The 18,760-nt window shown below is 38.8% G+C and overlaps 1 protein-coding gene, 1 long non-coding RNA gene and 1 other non-coding gene across 7 annotated transcripts; 1 reads left to right on the top strand and 2 right to left on the bottom strand.

The window, feature by feature from the left end:
* Positions 1-3,926: 3,926 nt before the first annotated feature.
* On the bottom strand, positions 3,927-7,002 carry LOC101733588. Of its 2 annotated transcripts, none has more exons than XR_004220400.1 (4): positions 6,702-7,002; positions 4,999-5,045; positions 4,784-4,819; positions 3,927-4,666 (listed from the first exon to the last, which is right to left on the bottom strand). It is a non-coding gene; the product is annotated as an uncharacterized LOC101733588 (long non-coding RNA). The 2 variants fall into 2 exon arrangements; XR_208175.4 differs by lacking the exon at positions 6,702-7,002 and adding an exon at positions 6,121-6,295.
* On the bottom strand, positions 4,890-4,964 carry LOC116408485. Its single transcript, XR_004220988.1, has one exon. It is a non-coding gene; the product is annotated as a small nucleolar RNA SNORD34 (small nucleolar RNA).
* On the top strand, positions 6,396-17,102 carry isoc1 (isochorismatase domain containing 1). Of its 4 annotated transcripts, none has more exons than XM_012965593.3 (6): positions 6,396-6,506; positions 9,048-9,398; positions 12,578-12,697; positions 12,797-13,000; positions 13,645-13,761; positions 16,245-17,102. In XM_012965593.3, the coding sequence occupies exons 1-6, from the start codon at positions 6,492-6,494 to the stop codon at positions 16,389-16,391; spliced, it is 954 nt and encodes a 317-aa protein (XP_012821047.2). In that variant the 5' UTR covers positions 6,396-6,491; the 3' UTR covers positions 16,392-17,102. The 4 variants fall into 4 exon arrangements, with proteins under 4 accessions (XP_012821047.2, NP_001072597.1, XP_012821053.2 ...); NM_001079129.1 differs by lacking the exon at positions 6,396-6,506 and adding an exon at positions 6,562-6,729 and having other exon boundaries at positions 16,245-16,419; XM_012965599.3 differs by lacking the exon at positions 6,396-6,506 and adding an exon at positions 7,010-7,184.
* Positions 17,103-18,760: the final 1,658 nt, after the last annotated feature.

Raw genomic sequence — 18,760 nt, 5'->3', positions numbered from 1 at the left:
GGAAGGCAAAAAACCCCATCTGAAGCCTCTCTTCAGAGCCGCAGAGGGGAAAAAATTCCTTCCTGACTCCAAGATGGCAATCGGACCAGTCCCTGGATCAACTTGTACTAGGAGCTATCTCCCATAACCCTGTATTCCCTCACTTGTACTGAGAGCTATCCCCCCTACCCCTGTATTCCCTCACTTGTACTGAGAGCTATCTCCCATAACCCTGTATTCCCTCACTTGTACTAAGAGCTATCTCCCATAACCCTGTGTTCCCTCACTTGTACTGAGAGCTATCTCCCATAACCCTGTATTCCCTCACTTGTACTGAGAGCTATCTCCCATAACCCTGTATTCCCTCACTTGTACTGAGAGCTATCTCCCATAACCCTGTATTCCCTCACTTGTACTAAGAGCTATCTCCCATAACCCTGTATTCCCTCACTTGTACTAAGAGCTATCTCCCATAACCCTGTATTCCCTTACTTGCTAAGAAGCCATCCAGACCCTTCTTAAAGCTATATAATGTATCAGCCAGTACGACTGATTCGGAGAGGGAATTCCACAACTTCACAGCCCTTACTGTAAAAAATCCTTTCCGAATATTTAAATGGAACCTCCCTTCTTCTAAACGGAGTGGGTGCCCTTGAGTCCGTTGGAAGGACCTACTGGTAAATAAAACATTAGAGAGGTTATTATATGATCCCCTTATATATTTATACAGTTTTCATGTGACCTCTTAAGCACTTCTTCCCCAGTGTAAACAGACCCAACTTGGCCAGTCTTTCGTCATAACTGAGACTTTCCATACCCTTTACCAGCTTAGTTGCCCTTCTCTGGACCCTCTCTAACTCAATAATGTCCCGTTTGAGCACTGGAGACCAAAACTGAACAGCATATTCTAGATGGGGCCTTACCAGCGCTCTGTAAAGGGGAAGAATAACCCCCTCCTCCTGTGAATCTATACCCTTTTTAATACAGCTCAAAACCTTGTTTGCCCTTGCAGCTGCTGCCTGGCATTGCTTGCTACAGCCAAGTTTATTATCTACAAGGACTCCAAGGTCCTTCTCCATTATGGGATTTGCCTAGTGCAGTCCCATTAAGGGTATAAGTGGCTTGCATATTTTTACATCCCAGGTGCATGACCTTACATTTATCCACATTAAATCTCATCTGCCACTTAGCCGCCCAAATTGCCAGTTGGTCAAGATCCTGCTGCAAGGATACCACATCCTGGATAGAATTGACTGGTCTGCAGAGTTTTGTGTCATCTGCAAATACTGATACATTGCTTATAATACCCTCCCCTAAGTCATTTATGAACAAGTTAAACAAAAAAAAGTGGACCCAGTACAGAACCCTGAGGGACCCCACTGAGAACCTTACTCCAAGTAGAGAAGGTACCACTTAAATATACAGTTGTAGTCTTTTAAATTCCCTGATGTTCATCTAGATAAAATACAGTTTCTTGGTGTGGTATATACGTATATGTAACTATATTCTGTTACCTGGCATGCCAGTGCACTTTCCATTGAAGAGAACGGTCTACTAAAAGGTTCGGCACTCATCTGTGGTAAAACGTGAACCAATTAAAGCTCTAATTCACTGGCCTATCAGACAGCAGCAGGCCAATAATGCTCAGTTACAAATCACATATTAGAGTGAACTGCAAACTGCCAGCTTCTTTCAATTCATCTTAAAACCACAAAAGGTTAGTATTTGAGATCAGAGCAGAAAAAGTGCTCAGTTTGTAGGTTATATGTGTTTCAGTAAGAGCATACTTTCTATGTTATCTTAATCCAAGTTATGTATGCATTTGTTTCCATTATTTTATGCAGATTATACTGCATAGGTTACAGACACCTGGTTTACTGGTTGTAAATTTGAAATGTGTTTCTGCAGATATAGAAAAAGAATGGCAATCTGTCTGGAGTAGCTGGCATATGGTAAGATTACAAATCTGATGTTTTAAGCAGCTTACAGGATTTGGTAGAGATAGTAGTTCTGTACTGCGGTGCAATTTACAAGAAGTATCTCAGCCCACGGGACTCAATCGCCCACTTTTTTTTGACTGCAAAATGAGTTCCAGCTAAGAAAAGAGAGGCAGGACAGCAGGAGTTAGACAGATCTATTACATGGCTGGGCTCTTGTTGTAAACACAAGGGGGGAATCACAGTATTTCACACATTAATCTGGGTCTCAATTTATTAGCTGAAAGAAGCATCATAGAGATGTCACAGAGTTAATTTACTTAATGTGTAATAATACCATACAGAACTACTTACAGACTGTGGTACTGTGGCAAAGAAGGAAGGCAGTATGCAAATAGGCACAGGTCTTGCTTCTCTCTGCTTCAGAGGGCAAAGACCTGTGGCTTCCCCCATGAGTCCAGGGTTGTATTCATGAGGTGTGGATGGGAGGAGGCACACTGGAGTCTCCCCTTTCACCTCTAACTTGTGTGTCATTCAGATGTGGACGCTAGGGAACAGCAAAGCAGAGGCCCTGTACCATGCTGTGCACATCAAGCCATTTACAGTCATATGAAAAAGTTTGGGAACCCCTCTCTGCCTGCATAATAATTTACTCCACTTTCAACAAAAAAGATAACAGTGATATGTCTTTCATTTCCCAGGAACATCTGAGTACGGGGGTGTTTTCATTAGTGAAGTAGTATTTAGTTGTATGAAATTAAATAAGCAGTAAAATACAGGAGTGGCACATGCAGAGGATTGTAAGAATGGTTACAGACAATCCAAAGACCTGCAAGAACATCTTGCTGCAGATGGTGTATCTGTACAGTGTTTTACAATTCAATGCAATTTGCATACACAAAGAAGATCTGTATAGCAGGGTGATGAGAAAGAAGCCCTTTCTGCACTCACACCACAAACAGTCGCTTGTTGTATGCAAAAGCTCATTTAGACAAACTAGTGTCATTTTGGACCAAAATGCTTTGGACTGATTATGACCAAATAACTCAATTTTTGTCTCAACAAAAAGTGCTTTGCATGGCAGAAGAAGAACACCACATTTCAAGAAAAACCACCGGCTATTTACTGTCAAATTTGGTGGAGGTTCCATCATGCTGTGTGTCTAGTTCAGAGACTGGCGCCCTTGTTAAAGTCGAGGGTCGGATGAATTCAACCCAATTTCAATAAATTTTTCAGGATAATGTTCAAGCATCAGTCACAAAATTGAAGTTACGCAGGGGTTGGATATTTCAACAAGACAATGACTCTGAACACAGTTGGAAATCTACAAAGGCATTTATGCAGAGGGAGAAGTACAATATTCTGGAATGGCCATCACAGTCCCCCAACTTGACTATCATCGAAAATCTATGGGATTATTTGAAGCAGGCTGTCTATGCTCAGCAGCCATCAAATTTAACTGAACTGGAAAGATTTTGTATGGACGAATGGTCATCCAGAATCCAGACACTCATCAAAGGCTATAGGAGGCTTCTAGAGGCTGTTACATTTGCAAAAGGAGGCTCAACTAAATATCTGTTGGGGTGCCCAAATTTATGCACCTGTCTATTTTTGTTATAATGCATATTTTCTGTTAATCCAAATCAGATTCAGCTCTTAACATAAGTGGAGCAAATGGACGATCTCCATTGGTTGCAGAAAAGATAGTTATTATACTGTGTATGGCCACCTCTACTGTACATACCTGTGTGGAAGTAATTCTATCTTGTAAAACACAGCTTTCCTTAGGTGGCAAGGACTAGAATTTCCCTTAGTGTTGCTCAGATGTAGGACAGATCCTTACTGTGAGGCTAGGCCGGTTATACTCCATATTAAAATATAACTCCATTTTGTAATTGCTGTCTGCAAGGCCTGACACCCTATAACAGTTTTTTTTCCCGAAGAAGTATCCTCGAGCAGCTTCCATGTTTTGTAGCTTATCTTTTTGCTGACACAAATCATACTGGTGAGTCTTGAAGTACAGATGGTCTTTGTTTAAACATATTATTTTGCACGTACAAAAAAAAGGTATAAAAGCTATGTGCACACAAAAATAAACTAAACAAGTTTAAACTGCCCTTGAGGTTGTGTCCTTGTTCCCGAGCTCATCTTTGTCCTGGCAGGAGGGCTTCCGCAGGTCCCTACACTAGAGCAAGCTGTCAGGAACCCAACACTCACCAAACATAGTTATAGTTATCCCATAGGTCTTATTTAGGCATTGATTTACTGGAAAATCTAAATAAATTCACAAATATTCTACGTATTCAGACAGCTTAGGCGAGTTAAGGTGAGAGAATTGTATACAGACAATAGGTGCCCGTCACAGGAAGGAGTAAAAAGAATTAAAAAATGTAATTACTGATTTTTCTACACAGCTCATCAAACAATAAGGAACAGGAAAGGATTTTACAAAAGAAATGATTTTATGTACAAAGTACAACCATGGTGCCACACCATGCAGGGAGCAGGGAAAAGTAGATTGAGGGCTAAGTCAAGACCTAATCTATGCAGGCATGATGATATTTGGAAGGAAGAGATGTAATCCCTAATTGTTAGGATAACTGAAATTGAGAACTGTCCATGTGTTTCCTGCAGATCAGCAGCCTGAGGAATTAACTTTCAAGGATATAGGGATACGACAGATGTTTTTTTTAGCCAAGTAGTTGGTCCAGCACTTCTGAGCCAGAATAACCACAACTCAAGTGACTTTTCTGTACAACATAAAAGAAAAACAAAAGCAAAATCACAGGCAGGCTGCTAATTTATTAGGCAAAAAAATCAATTCACATTTGGCTATAACAGAGGCAATGAAAATCCTAAGGACATACCTTCAGCTCAGCAAGCCTTCAGTTTACAGCACTTGCCTTAGGAGAGAAAGAAACAAATATGTTAAGCATTTCAAAATGTAACAATAACTAAACATGGAGGATTCAATCATGTCTCAGTCTGTGAACATTTTTATCATTTAGAAAATCAAAATGTAGGTAAAGAAAAAGCATCATAGACACATCTGATAGACATTGCATCATATTAGGGAACCAACCTCTGTTTCATCTCTTTGGTGCTTTGCAAGTTTGTTCCTCAGCTAGCCTAAAGAAAATATAGCATAAATCGGTATATAAAATAAGCGTGCATAATGGCCAGTTAAAATAGACATGGAATTTAAACATATCACAAGCAGTATTAATTCCATGGTACATAATACTCAGCCTGTTACCCCCCTTCACACTTTTCCAGCTGACCCACTTATAACCAGGAATATTGATGTACATGTGTATATAAGAAAATACATATTTACATAAATCTATCCTCGGGCAACCTAGCCCTGGCACACAGCAGATTGATAAGTCACACCATTTGGTCAGTACCAAGTGTATTCGGGGGCCACAGAGTGAATATTAAATAACCTTAAAGGAGAAGGAAAGGTTAGAACTAAGTATACTCCCAATATCCCAATTTATTATGCCCCACCATACTCACACTCCCATAACCCCATACCCTTACCCCCATTCCCCTAAAGCCCTCCATAGTCTTAAACTTCCAACCCCGCCATACTCCTTTACCCTTATCAGAGCTGTCAACCAACCCAATGTCATGGGGGAGATAATGATCCACTCCAGGCCTTATTGAGGCCGTATTTCATAAGGTACAGAGGAATTCAGGCCTAAACAAAAAAAGAAGGGACATGGGGTTTGTTGACAGCTCTGCCTAAGAAATTAAGAAATAGAGAAGGATAAAACACAAGGAATGGGAGGACAAAGCAGAAAGTACACATAAAACAAAATATTTTTTTTAAAAAAGGAGATGGCATTAGTTAAGATATCAAAAACAGTTAGAGGTTTTGGGAAGTACAAGAAAATTAATTGAGAGTTAAAAGATGAAAAAAATGTAAGATGTAAAAAGGTAGAGAGAATTACAAATAAGGAGGGGAACAGAGTAAGGAGGTGGGTGAGACACAGCAATGGGTTGGAAGAACACACAAATATAGATCTGCTAATAGAAGTTAATACCAAACTAAGCGAAATTACTATAAGTAAGAAACGTTTATCTATGTTACCAATTATAAAGTGCTTTGCGGTAACGCAGCATTCTACAGTTTTACAATATAGAAAGGTATTATTTCTCATGCACACAAGTATATCTCCCAAGCACTTCTCTTACGCACACGTTTGACAACAGAGGATCACGGGAAGTTGCAGGGCATTCCGAATGGGGCAAGCAACCTGCAGCGTGACTACTCCAGCAAAGCGTAGGCTGGAGGGGGCGTGTACTGGCTTCAAAAAGGGAAGTCATTGGCTGAATGGACTGAGTAGAGGGCGTGTACTGGCTTCAAAAAGGGAAGTCATTGGCTGAATGGACTGAGGAGAGGGCGTGTACTGGCTTCAAAAAGGGAAGTCATTGGCTGAATGGACTGAGGAGAGGCAGGCTGGAGGGGCGTGTACTGGCTTCAAAAAGGGAAGTCATTGGCTGAATGGACTGAGGAGAGGCAGGCTGGAGGGGCGTGTACTGGCTTCAAAAAGGGAAGTCATTGGCTGAATGATCCGAGGAGAGGTAGGCGTGTTCTTAAGGTGACCAGGAAACCCATTGGCTGAATAGAATGAGGGGAGGTGGGAGGATACAGAGGCACAGTAAGGGAACTGGAAGGAATCTAGACATTATATGAAACTAGCTTAGAGGCCGGGTTGAAAGTAGGGCAGTTTAGCTCGGATGCCCACCCACTGAAAAGGTCCTTGCTGTGATACATACCATAACGTGCCCAGGCCTGAGCCAGTCTGTGAGTGCGCTTGTTATTGCTGCTGTAGTCGGTGTATGTCAGCGCCGCTGCGCTTCTCTCCTTGCACATGGTGGACTCTTTAGCATTAGGAGACGTTGTATCGTGCTGCTGATCTGCTACTATAAGGAGAAGGAATAATGGGCCCATTTTATAAAAAAAGACAATTACTGGTGTATTGGCTAAGGCACCGAGTAGTACTAATGTATCACTCAATGGTGCATTAACACTCCGGTTTCGATGGCTCCCCGTCCCACTGCCTTGTTACTTCTGCTTAGTATAACGCTGCTCACTTCCTGCTTCCGCTACTGCTATTAATACTTGAATAACAGGTGCAGAATGTGCGCCAATTCTATTAACCCATGCCAACCAATCAAGATCCAATTCAAGAGCAAATAACTTAGAACTTGTTGTTGCTGTAACTCCTGAACAGGGGCGCAATATTTATGGATCTGAGGGTATTTAACATTTTAATACATGGCAATTCTCCTTTAGTGCCATAAAATGTAATTTATGAACATTGTCACCAGTGGGGAACCTGGTTTTCTACTGGTGACAAAGTGTCCCAAGTTGCCCTAAAGGTGACAATTGTCAAAGAACAACCTGGGAAATGTAACTCTGGGTCTAGTGGTCAGGCACCAGTGCATATTTTCTATAGATTTTATGTTGTACAGCAGACTAGTCGTTAAACTATTGTGTGGTTTCTAATCGGAACAATCAAGCAGTAGTAATGTTATATTGGAGGGGGCAGAAAAGAAGGATAAGTTATTAAAGTGGACCCGTCACCCAGACATAAAAAGCTGTATAATAAAAGCCCTTTTCAAATGAAACATGAAACCCAAAATCATTTTTTTATTACCACATCCATACCCATTATAAAAGCATTTAAAAATCCCAGCTGTCAATCATATATTGCCTGCCCCGCCTCTATGCTTTAGGCCAGTGATCCCCAACCAGTGGTTCGTGAGCAACATGTTGCTCACCAACCCCTTGGATGTTGCTCCCAGTGGCCTCAAAGCAGGTGCTTATTTTTGGATTTCTGGTAAGGAGGCAAGTTTGATTGCATAAAAACCCAATGTAATTGCCAAACAGAGCCTTCTATAGGCTTCCATTCAACATAGGGGCTATTAATTAGCCAATTATAGCTCTTATTGGCACCTCCAGGAACTTTTTTCATGCTTGTGTTGCTCCCCAACACTTTTATCATTTGAATGATGATAAAAAGGTTGGGGGGGGTATAAAAGGTTGGGGATCCCTGCCTTAGGCATAGAGGTGGGGCAGACAGTTACTTTCACTTTCAATTCTGAACTTTTTAGAAGTTGCTGCCCTCCTTACATTCCCCCTCCCTCCTCACCATCTAACTTTGTAACCAGTGCATAGGCCTGGGCATCAGGTCCCCCCCATACTGGCACAGAATGGCAGGATATAATGCCTGCTTTGATAACAGTGTCCACAAAATGGCCCCTGCCTGCTTGCTGCAATTGTGAATTCCAAATAAGATTAAAATAATTTTTATAGTGTAAGTAAAGTTTATTTTGCTTGACAAACACAATAGAAAACAATTTGGAATTATTTCTTAAGGTGACAAGTCCCCTTTAAGATAACTAAAATAATTATTGTTATAAGGATTCTAGCCCACAGTATCCCCACAATCACAACCTGAATTTCAGGTTGGAGAAATGCATTATAGGAATAAAAATATTTTTTTAAAAATATAAAAAACAATTTTGTGTAACATTTACTTATAACACATTAAAAGCTAATTTAAAGGTTACAGATTTTTTATAATGGCAGTAAATATTTAAATACTAATTGTTACACCTACATTTTTACATTTTTCTCACTATTTAACTCAAATCTAAGGTTAACCACAGTCCAATGTGGTATTTTTATAGATTTATAGAGATAATATTGAAAACATCTTACTAAGCAGATACTACATTTCCAAAGTCTGGTGGAAAAACACTGCGTTTGGCAGTGAAAAGGTCAAATTGTCTCCTTTCATCCTTTGCAGCAACACATGAGAAAGCAATGGCAGAGGCAGCAAACCAATGGCAGCAGGCTTCTCACTTACTAATCACACACTTTCTTCCTTCCAATCTGCAGCAGGAGGGAGCGAGGAGGAGGAGAAATGGAGAATGAGAGAAGGTGGCATGGGGAAGGGCTGTCACCTAGCTTGCCACACTCCTCATTTCTCAGTCTCTCCACCTCTCACTCTGGTGATAGTAGGTGGAGCAGGATTTTCAAGCAACACTCTCTAAAAGGAGATTTTACAAAAGAGAAGTATAGAAACACCCATTTTCCTTTCTTTTGTTTTATAGCACTTGGTGAATATGGCAGAGAATCCAGTGTGCACCGCTCAGGTGAATATCGGGTCTGGAAGCCAGAGCAACAGCTGCATCAGTATTCTGGGAAGCAATAGCATCAACAGCAATAGTGTTCCAGTACTCTTCTGCTTCTCAGTATTTGCCCGGCCATCCTCTGTACCACACGGCTCAGGCTATGAGCTCCTGATACAGAAGTTCCTCAGTTTGTATGGAGATCAGATAGATATGCATCGCAAGTTCGTTGTGCAGCTTTTCGCTGAAGAATGGGGCCAGTACATTGACCTGCCCAAGGGTTTTATAATCAGTGAAAGATGCAAGATCAGACTGGTGCCCCTGCAGATCCAGGTCAGTGGTCATACTTCATTGTCCAACAGGTTAGGTAAATTTCTAGCTTTGCTTTGGGTATTTGAACTTGTGAAAGAATGGTGTATTACTATGGCACGCAATGAGACTTATGTCATACATATAGTTGTGTAGATTTGCTACCAGATGGATAGCTCAAAATCTCATATGCCCTATTATATCAGAGAAAGAGGTGTCATATCCTTGTTAAAGTAAATCCAACACTAGCAGATTCAGAAAGTATTGTTCGATGGGGTTATTTAGGTAAGTGATCTGGCTACAAACCCACCTGCTCAAGCAAGGGGCTATTTGTACCACTTGCGTGCAATCACATAGACTCATGCTCCATAATGGACCACATCTTTCCCAGTTAAAATTATATCTACACAGTTTTGTTACCCTATTGGTAGCCTTCTTCTAAGACCAGAGATTTCTTTCATTTTGAGGCAGCACTAATATAACATTTAAAACTGTCTAATATAACATTTAAAAATGTCTAATAAAGCATTTAGTGTAAATGCATGGCATCTATTATAGGGAATGGTTATACTTTAGCGCAACCTAAAATTTATTAAGAAAGGTTAAATATAAAATTAACACATTGCAGGTAAGTGATCTGTTATCCAGAAAAATCCGAATTACAGGAAGGGGATATTTCCCATAGAAATATTATACATTCCTAAAAACCATTTCCTTTTATCTGTAATAATAAAACATCAGATTTTACTTGATCCTATTGGATACCTTAGTGGACTAAAGGTATGAAGATCCAAATTACAGAAGGACTCCTTATCCAGAAAACCTCAGGTCTCAAGCATTCTGGATAACAGGTCCCATACCTGTACATTATTTTCCATCAACATTTATGTGTGTTGGATTAGTGATAATTACAACTACACCTACATTGTCTTATTACATAGATTTTATTTAAATAGGACCTTGTTAGGAATAGCATAGCATAGCTGTTTTTTAGAGATTTCTGGATAATGGCTTTTAGTCAACAGATGCTATCAGTAATAGTACCCCAACAAAATCAACATCTAATCCTTTTAGCGAAGTACCTACATACATAAGCAGTATAAGAAATAATCTTTTTTTTTATTGATATCACAAAAATGACAAGTTTAAAGTTACTTCAGTTGCAATCCTTTTTTTCTTTTGCCCTATATAATGTACAGTGTTGTATCCAGAAGATCATTAGACAGCAGCTGCTTTAGACAGAAGTGGAAACATGCTGTGAGGAAAGCCCAAAGGAATACTATGACACATCTGATGTTCATACTGTAAATATACTCAAATCCTCTGGTGCAACAAACTATTAAGCTTTATATGGATACTATACAATTAAGGAGTCAATACATGGCTTGTTTTGGTTTGTATTATTGCATAATTAGTTTTAGAAAACTTTAGAGCTTTAGGGAAGGCACAGATATTCTTATATCCACCTAGTATGTGATTTTCTGCAGGTGTTATGCTGGACTGAAATAAAAATTGGAGCATCTGAAAATTAAATGGGAGTTTTGCCTTTTAGAGGCATTTTTCTAAACTGAAATGAATGGTCATCTGTGGCATTGCCGCTAGAAAACTAGTGCATGATTTTTCAAGGTATACATTAGATTAGATATTAGATTTGCTTTAAATAAGTATGATATCACAACACTAGTTTGTTATGATATAGAATATGTATGTATTTTATGTAGTGATGAGTGAAATTTCTTGACAGGTCTTGCAATAAAAAATGCCCATAGACTTTTATGGCTGTAAAAAAAAATGTTATGCGGTAAAAAAAAATTGTCACCAATTGATTACAATGCATTTTGTGATTTTTGTCGTTTTGCGAAAATAAGAACAGGACAGATTCGCCCATCACTAATAGTATATCTAGTGTTTGTGTAATATATATATATATATATATATATATATATATATATATATATATATATTCACACTATTCGCTCATAAGGTTTTTTGACGGTGCTGTCAGGGCAAAAAAATAAATAAATATATTTTTATTATTGTATCCTTATACAAAGCAAAAAGGTACATTTTGGCAGTTGATTTCTAAAAATCTAATACCAGAGGGAATGGCATGACAATGAAGTATACTGTGGTAGCCAGGTTGAGCCAGTCCAGTCATTTTATGACTGGCTTTAGAGCCAGCAGAGCACACCCCAAACCATAATGCTACCTCCTCCTTGCTTTAACTGTTGCTTTTAAACTCCGAGAAATCATTTTCTAACCCGATCAAGGATATATGGAAATTTTGGGATGATCCAAAAAATGTTAAACTTGGATTCATCAGTACAAAATACCTTTTTTTCATTTGCATATACAGGTCCATTTACTGTAGTGTATCACCCAGAATCAATGTAGGTTGATCAAAACCAAGGCTCTCTGGATCTACAGGTAACTGTGCTGGTACAATTTAGCCCTTGTTAGTACAAATGGAAATTAAGAGATGCAAATATCTGTCAGTATTCAATCAAGTGAGCGATTGTTAAGCACAGGGATGGCTGTTACAGATGTTCCTGTTAATCCCTTCCATAAGGCGTGCAGAACTCCTGCTAACAAACTGCAGACTAGTAATAAAATGAGAAGGCTATTAGGGGCTTGTTTATAAAACTATGACATTTGCTGCCAATTCCCTTCTTTCTGGTTTATTTTTAGATTGACTTTTTTTTCAAGTGGCCTATGCATTTCTCTGAGGCCAATGTAAAAAAGTAGAAATCATAATGCTAAGTCTGGAAGCTCTGTTGAGCTCTGGCATTTGAAGCAAAACCCCCTAGGAATGATCCTGTCAAACAGGTTTCCTGGGAAACCAAAGGAGATATGTAACTGCTCCTGATTTTGGAGCACGACTCAGTTGAAAGATGAAATATTGTGAAAGACAGGACAAAGACATCCAGATAACCAATAAATAATGGAAACTTACACAAGGCAAGCTGAGAAGCTAGGGATAATCTTGCAAAACAAAATAATTATATATGATTGCCATATATATTTCTGTTTGACAAATACAATGAGGACATTTAATGAGAAAGGGTATTGTGTCCCAAGTTTCATGAATACAAACTAATCTTTTCATGTACAGATTTATTTTATGAAGCATGATACGTAGGATTTGTATTTAACCTGTGAATTTCTGTGAATACATTTACAATTTGTATTTTACATATATTTAGCTCACCACCCTTGGGAACCTTACACCAGCAAGTACAGTGTTTTTCTGCTGTGACATGCAAGAGCGATTTCGACCTGCTATTAAGTATTTTGGAGACATAATAAGTGTAGGACAAAGACTGGTAAGTTTAAGTACTTGTGACAAGAGCATATTCTAAAAGAAATGGAACTTAATTGTTGGTAATAATTGTAATCTTTTTATTCAAAAAAAATATTTTTAGCTCCAAGGTGCACGGATTTTAGGAATACCAGTTATTGCCACAGAACAGTATCCCAAAGGTCTTGGAAGTACCGTTCAGGAACTTGACCTTACTGGAGTAAAGCTTGTTCTTCCAAAGACCAAGTTCTCTATGGTTTTACCTGAAGTTGAGGCAGCATTGGCAGAAACCCCTGGAGTTCGTAGTGTGGTGCTTTTTGGAGTAGAAGTATGTATGCCTATAAATATAAAATATATATATATATATATATATATTTTTTTTTTTTTTGATTAAAAACAATATTTAAAAATGATGTTTAACACAAGCCCTATTTATTGAATTTATGTTAAAAAGGAGGTATACTGCCCCTTTAAGAAACGCTGCTGGATAAGGATGCATACTTTACTGATGGTTCAGCCAAACATGTACATGACATGCAGTACAATAGCAATGGGCAGAAAGAAGCAAATAATAACAGCATGCTGGATTGAGCAAGGTTTAAAAGCAACATACAGGGACAGCATGAGGAGCTACATGTCATATTCATGTAATGAGCAAGGGGAATTCAAGTTAAATGAGTAAAGCCATAAAAAAATCAGTTATGGATCTATGCATGAGAGCTAGGGTTTACTAGATATTATTATTATTTTTTTTGCCATCAATGGATTTGCGAGTTATTTAACATAAATTGAAAAGCTTTTTCTTATTACAGAGGATTAGTGAACCAATCAGGAATAAAGATCTGTTTATATAAATAATATTACAGGGGGACTGGCCATGCTTGTTTTCTAAACATTCTAAATAATAATAATAAACTGAAGCTGCAGTTGGATTTTAATGTATTTAATTTCTCATAACTATGTTTCTTTCAGACACATGTATGCATTCAGCAAACAGCATTGGATCTGATTGGCCGAGGGGTAGAAGTCCACATTGTGGCAGATGCAACCTCTTCAAGAAGTATGATGGACAGAATGTTTGCTTTGGAGGTGAGAAAACTTAATTGCAGAAAAGTGTGTTATGAAATGCCCACCTATTGATGTATGTTACTGTAAAGGCACATATATCAGGTCAAGCTAAAATGTCACAGTAAGCAATCTCTGTCATGACTGAGATGCTTCTAAAATAAGATTGAACTTGCTGGGTCTCCTGGTATCTTGTTTCACTCACTGTACTGTGTACCTTTAAGTTATAAACAGAACCTTCTGACGTCAGAACTTGCTGTTTATAAATATATTATTTACAGCATGGGTGCACTGGAGAATGCCCATAATGTATATGAAAAGATTATAAATGACAGCAGCAGTGTATTATTTGCCAAATGATTATATAACTTTCTTGATGCCCTTTAAAGAAGACATAGGATAAATGAAAAAATCTCTATCTTGTATGCAGTTATGCATAATATATGGTGCTGGTTACACTTTGGTCTAAAAATTGATACTATCTGTAAAAATTCCCCCTTTATTGGAGCTCCCTATAGGTCAGATCATCTCATCCTTATTTCAAATGAAGGGTGGGTGTGTCCTAACGGTCCCTTCCAGAAGCACAGTAGGAGGGGGATAGTTAGTTACAGCCCTGCAGTCCCACAAGCAAAGACAGGCTTCAGTTCGCTATCAGGCCAGCCTCGCTGCTGATTGGTTCCTTATCCTACAGTGCATTGTACTGAGTGTCGCCAGAACCCCTGCACAGGCTGGGAATGGAGGCAGCAGGAAATGGAACAGATGGGCAGGGTTTTTGGAGACATTTTAATTAAAACAGTATGAAACACTACTTTATAAAGCACATACCTTCTATATTTAGATGAGTACAATTCATTGGCACAATATTGTTTTTGTCTCAGTGTCTTTAAATTTTACTTCACACTTAGAGAAAACTGTAATTTTTAGCTGTGCTGGAAGATACATTTATTTAGATTTGAGACACACCATTGAGATAATGGTTCCCCTTTAAAAATGTCAATCCCTGTACTGAAATGCGTTGTATTTGTGCTGACTGCCCCTCTGAACTGTGGATCTGAACAGCGCCCCTCCTTATTAGAGACCATTTAGACCTTGCTTGCTTCTTAAAGTGCTTTATTGGTGAAAATATTATGACTCTTCATTCATATTTAATGTTCAGACAATCTACTTTATTGACTTTTTGGATGATTATTTCATAGACACAAAAGATGAGCGACATGGAAACCAAACAACTAAGCTTAATTGCTAATATGCAAATTGGGATTTGGGTTGAGTTCAATATTTGGCAGAATCTTTTGTGATTAGTTTTATGGTTAGGGCCCTCAGGCTGTAAGTTCTATTGAGCACAGGCTAATGTGCACGATGACCAGTATAAAGAATTAATTGCAGTTTATCATGTACATGCTGCCTAAAGATCAGGTTTGTGATTTCTTATCTGGAGAACAGTTTGACTTCATTTTATTGCTCTTTATTTTAATTAGCTGTCTTAAGACCAAGATTCCTAAGGGGTTTGAGTGTTATTTTGCAGTGCTGCTTTGCTAGCACCAGTTGACTTTTAGTTGGTCTATGTTTAAATCCCTTGTTTGAAAACTTTTTTGCTGTCCGGTCTGTTCTGTGTACTTAGTTGCAAAAAGGTTAATTTTGTGCAGACTTACTTAAGCATAGAATGACTGAACTAGATTGCAATTAGACCTGTTGTTCCATGCCCCCGGCAATTGTCTGAGCTAAGCCATTGACTGATTGTCGCAAAAAGGCAAATTGAATTCTTTCATAGAATGAATGACATTGTGCTGACATTTCCAGCACATAAAATAACAGGTCTGCAGGCAAATAAAACACATCTGGTGTACTGTAGTGAAAGAACTGCAAGATCGCTGTAGACCCGTATGTCACAGAAATACCATTTAAAACAAATAAATATTATAACTTATATTTATGTATATATTGTAACATATAAGAATATTATAAGAATATTATTTATGATATGCAAGGCAGGAGTCAAAGTGCCAAAGACTGGGCGCAAGCAACCACATTATGGTGAACTTTCCACTCTGCCATGAGTGTGGATAAAGGTTTTTGTGCGCTAGAAAGACTCTGGCTTTGCTGATGAGTACATCACTGCCTTTTTGGGCTGGGGAGGCACGTCGGCATCCCCATTCATGCATTCCTTTAAGACACACAATTTAGGGAGTGCCGGTGGGTGCATGATGCAAAGGCCCTCTGTCCTTACTGCTTGCCTGCACTTGGGGCATTTGTAAACTGTATCGAGGTTCTCTACATTTTTATGCAAAGATACAGGGAGGGAGTGTTATGTGCACATAGTAAGCTATGCTTTAATTCTTGACTGTCTATGTCAAAATTATAAATGTGATTGTTGCCCAGTCTTAAATAATACTCAATAGTTAAGCATTGGTTCAATTAAAAGTATGATGTAACTTTAGTTTTTTTATTGTGTGTTATTTAATTTATTCTGTTTCTAAGAATTAATGGTAATTCTCTTCTCTTTCTAGCGCCTAGCACGTAATGGAATTATAATTACAACAAGCGAAGCGATACTCCTACAGTTGGTAGCTGATAAGGACCATCCAAAGTTCAAGGAAATCCAAAATCTTATCAAAGCAAGTGCTCCAGAGTCAGGGCTTCTTTCTAAGGTGTAAGGAAAAGAATAAATGATAAACAACTCTGTACCCTTAGCTCAGATGCAAAATTATTTCTAATCATGGGTATGTCATTTGGTAAAAGGTCCTGTTTTCCTTCTGTTGTAAGATCTAATGTTGACATTGTAGGTAGCTGCTTTTATGGTTGGTTGCAGGGTTAGGCTTGAGAAAGTCAAGGGTTCAGAATCTTTCACAAAAATGTATCCCTAACATTCAGGGTGTATATCGCAGCACTAGCCTTTACTAAAGTACTAAAGTAAAGCAGCAGCTTCGTGATTCCATCAGGGTCATGAGTGGCCTGCTCCTACACTATGCATAAGAGTTACTTTATTTAATTGTTTCTTGCCCTGGATATCAAGGGTGATAGAGCAGGGCCTGGTTGTATGGTTCTCTTTCTCTCTGGTATAAGTTACAAAGTAAGCAAAGGTAACATAAGTTCTAAATATGCATTTGCAATAACCATGTCTATATGCAAGCACAATATGGTTTGACATTTAGTTGACAATATATCATGTGAAGTCTCAGGACTTCTGTTTTGTAAATATGTTAGATTTGTAGGTAACATTTAGTCATTTTAAATAAAATTTTAGTCTAGATGCCTTGTGTTACACTCACAAATTTCACCTTCCTAGCCCAAAATATGGTCGAGCCAGACTGGCAGCTTTCGAGCAAACACTAAGGGGCTGATTTACTTACCCACGAACGGGTCGAAATGAGTCCGATTGCGTTTTTTTCGTAATGATCGGTATTTTGCGATTTTTTCGTATTTTTTGCGATTTTTTCGGCTTCTTTACGAATTTTTCGTTGCCAATACGTTTTTGCGTAAAAACGCGAGTTTTTCGTAGCCATTACTAAAGTTGCGTAAAATCTGGCGATTTTTCGTAGCGTTAAAACTTGCGCAAAAAGTTGCGCTTTTTTCGTAGCGTTAAAACTTACGCGAAACTTTGCACCTTTTAAGTTTTAACGCTACGAAAAATGCGCAACTTTTCGCGTAAGTTTTAACGCTACGAAAAATGCGCAACTTTTTACGCAACTTTCGTAATGGCTACGAAAAACTCGCGTTTTTACGCAAAAATCGTATTGGTAACGAAAAATTCGTAAAGAAGCCGAAAAAATCGCAACAAATACGAAAAAGTCGCAAAATGTTCGTTTTCAAGTCGGAACTTTTCCAATTCGGGTCTGATTCGTGGGTTAGTAAATCAGCCCCTAAATGTAAACTCCCACAAAGAGAGCTTGGAGCAAACTAAGCTATTCCTGTGTCTTTTGCTACCAACCGTTTTACAAACCACACTGCTATATGGCACAGTTAGTTGCTTAAATATAAAATAACAAAAAAATGCCACTCAGCCTGAAAGTTAAAGAAATGCTAACCATATAAAACCCCAGGCAATGACAGAAGTGATCCACTATGGCATCAGCTTATATTCAGCATTATATTCAGCATGCAGGCAAGGGAACAATTCACAGATTCCTGTTAGTGACCCGGGTGCAAATATCACCTGGTGAAATAAATTGTTTTATCTTCAATTGTGGCTTCCTTGTGAGTGCTCACTTCATATATCTGACAGCTGCTTGCCAGTTTTTGGCAAGTAGCCATATCACATGAGAATTGTTTATAGATTCCAGTTCCCAGCCTACCTTAAGGCGGCCATACATGGCCTAAAAAAGATGCTGGCTCGGTCCTTCTCATGGGCCTTCCCGAAGTTCGGGCTGATATCAATGAGACAGGTTAAAAAATCCCATTGGAGCAAAGGCTGCATTGGCTTGGTCTTTGCCCAAACGGCCTGCATTTGCCATAGTTGTGATCTGATCATCCATCTGGAGGGCCAGATGATCGGACAAGCCTAATATCACCCATCTTAAGGTGGGCATATTAAGCCACTCTTTAAATGTGGTAGAAGACACAGCATCTTACGTAACTGCAAACAACAGCTGTTGTCACTTTGGCGATTGTCATTGCTTTACTTACAGTTCGAGTAGTAGTTAAATCAGGGATTTCAGCAGTGGCCCCTTTCACACAGAAACAAGTGTTGGGATTTTCTTTAGGCTGAAAAGCATGTAAAAGCACTAGTACTGATGCTAACTTCAGGCAATTCACAGTTAACTCAGTGGGACTCTTCAGGCTGGAAAACATGGTTGACAAAATGTCAGAATTCTGACCTGAGTACTGTTAGTCTATGCCTTGTGGTTGGTCGCTGAGACTGGATGTAATATTGCCATTTATGTGCCATGATGATCCACTTCGAATTATAACATTTGCAGTGCTTTGTAGGGCTTTGTAATGCAAGGTGTTTCATCCTAATACAGTGACTTTGAAGACTGTGCCTGCAGATGTTCTGTCTCAGTTAGAATAGATATGAAGAAGTGTG

This window comes from Xenopus tropicalis, chromosome 1 (genome assembly GCF_000004195.4).
Source record: "Xenopus tropicalis strain Nigerian chromosome 1, UCB_Xtro_10.0, whole genome shotgun sequence".
NCBI lineage: Eukaryota > Metazoa > Chordata > Amphibia > Anura > Pipidae > Xenopus > Xenopus tropicalis.
The sequence above is the reverse complement of the archived record's forward strand: the minus strand, read 5'-3'. Positions and strand labels throughout refer to the sequence as shown.